At 38.5% G+C, this 9,069-nt stretch overlaps 1 protein-coding gene across 2 annotated transcripts in view; it reads left to right on the top strand.

The window, feature by feature from the left end:
- Positions 1-9,069, top strand: part of GPSM2 (G-protein signaling modulator 2) — a 50,990-nt gene that overhangs the window by 37,319 nt on the left and 4,602 nt on the right. For both annotated transcript variants that reach the window (XM_018569516.1, XM_018569515.1), the window contains exons 9-12: positions 774-903; positions 4,906-4,976; positions 5,870-6,049; positions 7,614-7,776. In XM_018569516.1, the coding sequence (XP_018425018.1) occupies positions 774-903; positions 4,906-4,976; positions 5,870-6,049; positions 7,614-7,776 (544 nt within the window). The remainder of the gene's footprint in view (positions 1-773; positions 904-4,905; positions 4,977-5,869; positions 6,050-7,613; positions 7,777-9,069) is intronic.

The following is a 9,069-nucleotide window of genomic DNA, read 5'->3' as shown; positions in this document are numbered from 1 at the left end:
ACCTTATAATCCTGACCACCGTGTGGCTGCAGCAGCATGGCAGAGAGCGGGAGGTGGACAGCGGTGGACTTCTATCCTCTTCTAAATGCTGGGGTAGATCCTGGATGCAGCTTGCCCTGGGTGACTCATGTATTTCTATGGTGCTGGTGGCCGGCTCGCTGGCAGCATGGAAATGCATGACATTTGCAGGCACCCCTGACAAAGCCAGAAGCCACCCCAGTGTGCCGCGGCACCCTAGTTGAGAGAGGCTGATGTAGATCAATGGCCTGACTGACTGGCTATACAATATATATATAAATATTTTGGTAGGCTCTAACATTACACTTGGTAAATCTTAAATCTAAGGGCCTGTGTCGACAGGCCTTTGTTTCAGATGGGTTTTGCATAGCCATACAAGTCTATGGGAATGCAAAACCGATTACATGCAGATTAGAAGGAGGTCAACAGCAGGTCAGATGCACATGTCCCTGATTTTTGAATGATCTCAAAAGCATCTTAAACAAATGTCATTGAGAGAAGCCCAAAACCTGTTGACACTAAAGGAGATAGTATAGCGATTGTGCAGTCAGTTTGTAATGTGTATGGTTATTAATTAAATGTTTGGATATGACTCAAACATCACACAGTTTTGCTGCAAAGCCCTAATAAAAACATTTGTGCGCAGGGAGAAGAAAAAAAAATATTCTGCCATTTGCTATTAGTAGTTTGATGTTTAGATTACTGAGCATTGTTCAAACTGTTTAGCCTAATATAAATTCATTTTTTTTTTATAGTTAGGAGATCGAAATGGGGAACTGACAGCCCAGCTGAACCTTTCTGACCTACAAATGGTACTAGGACTTAGCTACAGCACTAATACTTCAGTATTGTCTGAAGTGCAGGATGTGGATACCAGTTCTCTTGGTAAGATCACATTGAGCCTGATAAGGAATTTGAAAATGTTCATACAATAAGTTACATAGTTAGTCAGGTTGAAAAAAGACACAAGTCCATCGAGTCCAACCTATAGAGATACAAAGAAGAGAAAAAAAAAAAAGAAGAAAAGCCTAAACAGAACACTATGCCCACAATTACCCAATGTTGATCCAGAGGAAGGCAAAAAAAAACCCCCTATAAAGCATGGTTCAATTTGCTCAAACAGGGGAAAAAATTCCTTCCTGATCCCATAAGGCAATCGGATATTCCCTGGATCAACCATCTCTGGTGTTTTTAATATACCTCTAAGAACTCAATATCCAGTAATATTCTGTGCATTTAGGAATACATCCAGATGTTTTAACCGAACTAGGTAGAACTAGCTCCTGGGAGAGTCTATTCCACATTTTCACAGCTCTAACTGTGAAGAATCCTTTCCATATGCAAAGGTTAAACCTCTTTTCCTCCAGACGCAAAGAGTGCCCCCTTGTCCTTTGCAGTGACCTTAACGTAAATAATTTGCCACCAAGTTCTTTATATGGACCATTTATGTATTTATACATGGTGATCATGTCCCCCCTTAATCGCCTCTTCTCCAGAGAGAACAAATTCAGGTCAGCTAATCTTTCCTCATAGCTGAGCTCCTTCTTGCCTCTTATTTTCTTAAATTTAAGAAAATAATTTAATATCTTAAATTGTGTGACTATTCACTTTCATTACCCAGGTCCAGATAAAATAAGTAAACAGGAATTTTCATTTGGGTAATTGGATAATTGAAGTGAATCTTCACATAATTGTATAAACATCACAAAATTGTTTCTCAAATCCTTTTAAATAGAAGCCAAGTAACAATCACTCTCATTTATTCTGTATTCGCTGATCTAGCACTTAAGGATTTCAGAAACAATTTTGTGATGTTTACACAATTATGTGATTCACTTCAATTATCCAATAACTCACTTATTGGGGGCACTTCTAGTCCTCCACAACCATATAGAAGGGGGCACTTCTAGTCCTCCACAACCATATGGAAGGGGGTCACAGCAAGATAAAACACTGTTTGCTTAGTTTTCTCTTGCTATCTGGTTCTTTCTGCTCAGCTTAGGAATAGCACAGCTTGAGGCTTTTGTATCTTACAGTTCTTTTAAATCATTTTAGCAATGTGCCATGCTTTGAAATTGTATTACCTCATTTCTAATTTCCTCTACTCCAATTTCTTTTTTACATCACCATTTGTGTACCACCTCAGCCCTAGTTCTGCTCTAAAGAAATTTCATATAGTAAAAGTGATTCACACTTTGCCATCCCTTTTGTGTGCATATTTTCAACAGAGAAAAAGCACAGCTTGTCTCGGTGGATGAAGACCACATAACTGATTAGATCAGAATGAATGTGTTGCTTTGATTTTTTTTAGTTTAGTGTAGTTGCCGACTAGATAAATTAGTTTATCTGCTTGCATCTCCTAAAAACTCCAGTGGCAACTATCATACCTATATTTCCTGGCTTGCTTCACTCCCGTGACTTTTACATTTTTTGTTTTCCATTGGATTCCTTATAAATCCTCATAATAGAGTCCATTTTCTGAGACGGGAACACCTATTGTATGGTCTTGTGAGACGCACATTACAACTGAAGAATCTCTCAACTTGAATGTTCATGAGATTTAGGTACTGCTAGGTGATTCACTCTGTTGAGCCTACCCGGCATTAATTGGCGGTTTAGGGTGCAGTTTGCTTTGATTAAACCTGTTGGCCATTATAAAGTTTTAGATGGGAAAAGTACTGCCTAGGGGAAAGTACCATGTGGTGTTTTTTAGGTTACTAAAGCATGAATTTGAGAAAATTCCCTACCCACCTTCCATCACCCTGTCTAGTAAAGGTGCTTAACTGCTTGAGTACCAGTCTTTATGCACATCTTTATTACCAGGTCATTTTTCAGCTTTCAGTGCTGGGATAGTTTCACTTACAACTCGGCAAGGCAGCATTGTACTCAAATTATTTTTAGATCCATTTTTTTTTTTAGACAGAGCTTTCTTTTAGATGTTTTTAGTAAATTCTGTTGTTTTTTGTTTTTATTTATTTATTTTTAACTATAAAAAGGAAAATTAAAAAAAAAAACCCTTTCTGCTAAAGTTAATGGAAAATGTCAGGACAGTGTGAACAACCCCAAAAAGACCCCCCTTTTTTTTTTAAAGTAGACACCCCGAAGTGATCTGATTTTTTTTTGCCCATAATCTTTCGGAAATTAGATAGCATGCTGGTATTGAGTTGGTTAAAGCTTGGTAATAGTGCTCTAATTTGGAGGTATATAAAATCACCACTGGGGGGTGGGGGGTTATTTTTTACTATATAATGAAAAAAGTACAGTAAAAAAAAAACAAAGTTTCCCTATGTTATATTATAAAACATCTATTTTTACCCATATTTTTGGTAAAACATAAAAGTCAGGGTCACGTCGGGTAAATAAACAAAACATGTCAAGCCTTAAAATTGCGTGCGGCCGCAAAATCACAAAAAACTACCACACTGAAAATTGGCCTAGACGACGCTTAAAACGCTTTTACCGCTCATTCGTTTAGTGTTATCAGTAATTAATGGCCCTAAAATGATTGCTCACACTCCGACATTCGCGGTTATATGTAACATGTGAGGCACAATCGTTGTTTTCGCATGTAGGCGCACCTGACGCATATCTGCATGTGTATGTAGGGGGTGGCGGACTTAAAAAAAATTTTTTTTTTATGATTCTTTAATTTTTGTATTTTTATTTTTAAAACAACTTTATTGCTATCACGTAGGAGGGGGGGGTCTCCGACGTCCTCTCGTCACAGACGAGCGGACGAGTGGATTTTTCAAGCCCTGCACATATATAATATATGTGCATGTCCATCCTGTTACAGAGGGACAATTTGTTGCTGCACTGATCAGTGCTCATTCATTCACTATTTCCTTTTCCCTCTTCTTCCCCTGTTGTAGGAGCAAGGGGGTGGGCTCTTTGATGTAAACACACAGGGGGGAATTTATCAAGGGAGTTGCTCCACTTTTCTGTAAGTGACAAATTTTCCACGTTTATTTGCACCTTATTTATCAATGCCGTCTAAGCCTTGATAATAAATGTAATTTTCATTAGACATGTTGGGGGGACTTTATCATAGCAATTGCGAGTGTTTGAACTTGCACGGAATATATTTGCACCAGATTTATCAAGCTAGTGTAATGTTGTTGATAACTGAGGTTTAATAGACTCCAGGAAAAAAGACTACTAACTTCAGGCAAAAAGCTTAACTTTCGCATCTTGAAGAAGTGGTCACGGGGACTTCTTAAGTTGTGACTGTTTTCTTAGGTGATGCTCCAGTTTCATACAGCCCCGGAACAAGTGCAGATGAAAACGGGGGCAAAAAACATGCAGTTGAAAAAGTAGTGCAAGCTCTGAAGAAAACATGTGCAGTTGGAAAAGTAGTGCAAGCTCAGGTGAAAACAGAGGCACATGTTGAAAGACAGATTTGCACATAAAAAAAATGATCTAAGAGGCTAAAACTGTCGTAATTGCTTTGATAAATTCCCCCCGCACTGTTTACATATTGTGATTGATCTTTCTATCACCATTGACAGCGATCTGAAGATCCAGAGCAGCTCTGAGCGGCTTTGTACACAGAGCCTGCGAATGCATCCATTCGAGGACGGTTTGGTTCGCCAGCATTAATGGGTGGAACAGTTACCAGGGGGCTATTTTTGGAATGACATTTATAAACATCAGTCCAGAAATAGACTGCCAGCAAGGATGCTTAATCATGAAGTCAGGGAAGTTGTGCCTTAAATGAAAGGAAACCTGTTTCAGAGTCGGGATTTAACTTTTTAAGAGTTTTACAACGGTTGACTGGGTTGTTTTAACACTACGGGAAATGAGGCACTGTTTTTATTTATCTTACCATACCATCCCTGATGACACGTAACTGCCGCACAGATCATTTTTATGTTTGTTTTTTAACAGGTGCGCGGCCTCGGTTAAGCAGACGTCACAGTATGGAGAATTTGGAACTTGTTAAGTTAACACCAGATAAGGTAACTAACATTTTACTTTTTGTGCTAAATTACAGTTCTAAATATCAAGGAAATGTAACTGTACCTTAGTGCCACAGTTATTGCTGTTAAAGAGACTCTGTCAGTCTCTCACAAATTGTGCCTAAAGTTCTCTGCAAGAGAAGAGCCATTAGACTTCCCTTTCTGGGGACCCATGTCTCCTACCTCTTCTCCTTTCCATTGCTGCAGCTGCCATCAGTCTCTCCCGTATTCTGCATTTCCGGAATGTCATATGCCTATGTCCCCATACTTCGCACTGTCGCTGCTTCGTCTACCCTCTGTCACTGCTGAATCCATGACCACTCTATCCAAAAAAAGAAAAACGTTTTGGCTTGACAAATTTTAAATCCTTTTAACCATGTATGGTCAAGTGTTCTGATTGTTCACTGGCTGCATTTGTGTTCCGAGTCACTGCAAGTAGGGATGTCCCGATACCATTTTTTTCAAGACCAAGTACAAGTACTTTCCCTCATGTACTTGCCTATAGCAATTACCGATACCTTTTCTTAAAGGGACATGTGACTTTTTTCTAAAACAATACAGACTAATGATTTTAGGGAAGTTTCTTTATAATTATGAAGAACTGTAACACAATCCATAATTATTTAGCAATGGATAATGGCAGCCAGCAATAGAGGACTACAGATTCCATCAACCCATGATTATACAGCAATGGAGAATGGCAGCAGGTTCACTTACCTGCCAGCTTGTTGAAAAATGTAGCCCTCAGTTTTAACAAAGTATCTTTCTATTAGTGGGTGTTATCACCCACTAGTGGAGTCCCCAGACAACCATAAGGAGAGGAGAGCCTGGGAAAAGTGAAAACCATGCTGTGCATGAACAATTACATTTTTCTTAAAACCTTTTTATTTTAGGTGGAGAACTGGAACACTGAAATACTTGCAAAACAGAAATCCCTTCTGTCCAAGCCATCTGCTAAACTTATGTTTGTCAATAGACTTAAAGGAAAAAAGTTTAAGAACAGCACTGCAAAAGTCCTGCAGGACACCAGCAATTCCTCTGATGTCAACAGAAAGATGGCAAATTCTCAGCGGGTTGGTATTTGCATGCTTTGTTGTCTTGCAGGGTTATTATTACAGAGGGTATTTGTAGAAGCCAGTAAGGGATCTGTTTTGTGTGTTTTGTTTTTTTTTAAACCTGTGCTGGTCCCTACACCTATTTTGTACCACCAGTAAGTGCCGACATCCTGTCTCTAATGGCATGGGCAGCACTCTATTGCATATTTTAGAATCTAAAAGTGTAGTGTGTTTTTGTTTTTGTTTTTCTTTATTTTATTTGCAATCTAGGGGGTACATGGAGTCTACATTATGTGGTAATTGTTCATTATAACCCATAGAAATTCTGTAGTCACAGAAATGCTTCCAGAGTATGTGCGCTGCCATCTTTAGCACATCTGGTTCACAGATGTGTTGGTTTCTGGCTGTTTGGGCCAGCAAATGTGGGTTGGCAAGCTAAAGAATATGATTCTCTAGTCAATGTCACTCTTTTATTTAAGTATAAATGCAGGCTTTTAGATAAACAAAGGATAGGCTGAGAACTTAAAGTATAATTAAACTCTCAGGTTTTTTTTTTTTGCATATATCTACTGCTAGCTAGCAGTAGATATATGCAAAAACATTTAAAAAGTTACCAAAAATTATCTTTTTTTAACTGTTTTCCATTTTTGTGTGAACATTTTCAATAAAAATTATCTGATTGGAAAAAAAAGAATTAATTAATTTACATTAGCTAGATGGTATTAATGCTTCACAGATATACTTTTAAACCTGTGATTAATGGCACTTGCTGGAGATGTAATAGAGTCACATGTCTTGTACAGGTCTGTGAGAGCCAGAACTCTTGCTTGTTTGTAGGTGACCAAATACTTATTTTCCACCATAATTTGCAAATAAATTTGTTCCAAATCAGCCAATGTGATTTGTCTATATTTGTTTTCTCATTTTGTCTCTCATAGTTGAGGTCCACCTATGATGCCAATTACAGGCCTCTCTCATCTTTTTAAGTGGGAGAACTTGTACAATTGGTGGCTGACTAAATACTTTTTTGCCCCACTGTATATAGTGTTAATGCTTAGTTTCTTCTTTGATAAGATTCTAGCTATCTACAAATAAATTGCAGGACTTAAGATAAAATATATATCTCCTTTTATTATCTTACTATAGCTTATACCTGGATTATATAAACATATTAAGAATAGCCTATTGTTACTTTATAGCTGCAGCACGTACCTTCTATACACAGAGCTTGGATCTTATATCCATGTATTATGGTTTGTGTAATATCCACAATGGATTATGTAACATTGTTGTCTTTTATTTGTTAATACCTCTTTATAAACCTACTTTTGCACGATATTCTAATTATTCGAGTTTCACCTGTATATATACATTAAGTAGTTTCTTTGACTACTTTGATATTTAGTGAAGTGTCAACTAAACCTAAACAATTAGGCCAGTTTATAAAGACAAGGAGAATAGGAAGTCCTCCTGTGTACAAATCAGTAGGCCCATAGCTCTTTCGGTCGTGTACAGTCAGTTTGAACTAGTTTCCAGTGAAATGCATTCACATAATTGTAATCTTTGTGCTCTATGTCTTTAGAAAACAGCGGTTATAGACAGCGTAGGAGATGAAGGCTTCTTTGATCTATTGAGTCGATTTCAAAGCAACAGAATGGATGACCAGCGGTGCAGCTTACAGGGCAAGAACTTCATGAGTGTTCCCATAGCCACATGTTCCACGCCTCCAAAATCCATGAGAAAATGTATGTCACACATTTATCATTCATGAACTGGAAAAGTGTCTAAATATATGTATGGTGTTTGCTGCAAAACATATATACGGCATTTCTGCTTTTGTGTGGTGCATGCCATTTCTTACAGCTAAACTCCAGGCAATCGGCTGTATACACATATGAAATGCATATATTAGAGATGTTTTACCTGCCAAAGGTTTACTGTTTCTGTCCATACAGTCCTGAGATTTGCAAAGCACTGCCACAAAGTACAGCCCTGCCTGGGAGGGGTATTGGATCTTCCGTTGTTGCAGTGGGACTTTGGACAACAGTTATTCATCCTATCTTGTAACTGGAAAGTGAACAGAGCAGCTGCACACTGATGAGCTAATCTCTTTCACTCTGCTCTCCCTTTCTATTAGTATGCACCTTGCAGTGTAGCACCAGATTGGCTGCTAGATACACCCCCCATCGAAGCTCTTTGCCCCTGGAGTTCAGCTTTAAGTGAAAAAGCTTGTGTACATGGGGGTGTATGCTATGCTAGTGGTTACACTGCTGTTTTCAAGTTAAACTGTAATGGCAGACTAAACCTATTGGGTATCAATGTGAAAATGTTTAAAGTGGGTTCTACTCAAGAGATCCTTTTAAATAGGTGGTGTCACATGCTTGGGCAATTCGGATTACAAAACTCCTGGTCAAAAGGATTAGTAGATCCAGAAATATGGGAATCTAAACTTGTATTCCATGTAAAGGCTGAGCTTGTTTTTTGCAGGAAAAAAACTAAACACAGCAGCCTATATATCTACTCTTCATTTTGGCATGCAGATTGAAGGTGGAAGTTTAGATCAGAAATTGAGCTCACATAAAAATATTAGTTAGATTACAGCACTTGCATACATCAATTTGTTCCCCTTTGTAAAACAGTTGTATGTTCTGCATCTTAGAAATGCTGTGAAGGGGCTGAGTGTTTACACTATATGGCATATGTAGCGCACAGGGCACACAGAAAAGAAAAAAGCGCTGGAGGAGAGATGAAGAGTTGTGTTTTTGTTGGCAGAAGAGACTTTGCATGTCTTGTCTACCACAAATCCCTAAAGTGATTTTTTTTTTTCACTTCAGCTTTAAGGGGCATTTCCACTGCGGACTGGATATAGCTCTCTGCTAGATACAACATTGTTTACCCCGCACTGCTTATTCATAAAGTGCAGGCCATGATGTAGAGCTAGCAAGAGGCCAGTGGCTTGACTGACAGGTTACATTAGCTGGCCTTCCTCGTCCCCCCCCCCCCCCCTCATTCACTGACCTTATAGACATTTTTCCACC

Source organism: Nanorana parkeri, unplaced genomic scaffold (genome assembly GCF_000935625.1).
Source record: "Nanorana parkeri isolate BGI_ZX_2015 unplaced genomic scaffold, ASM93562v1 scaffold1346, whole genome shotgun sequence".
NCBI classification, from domain to species: domain Eukaryota; kingdom Metazoa; phylum Chordata; class Amphibia; order Anura; family Dicroglossidae; genus Nanorana; species Nanorana parkeri.
Note: the sequence above shows the minus strand (reverse complement) of the source record. Positions and strands in the feature narration are given on the sequence as shown.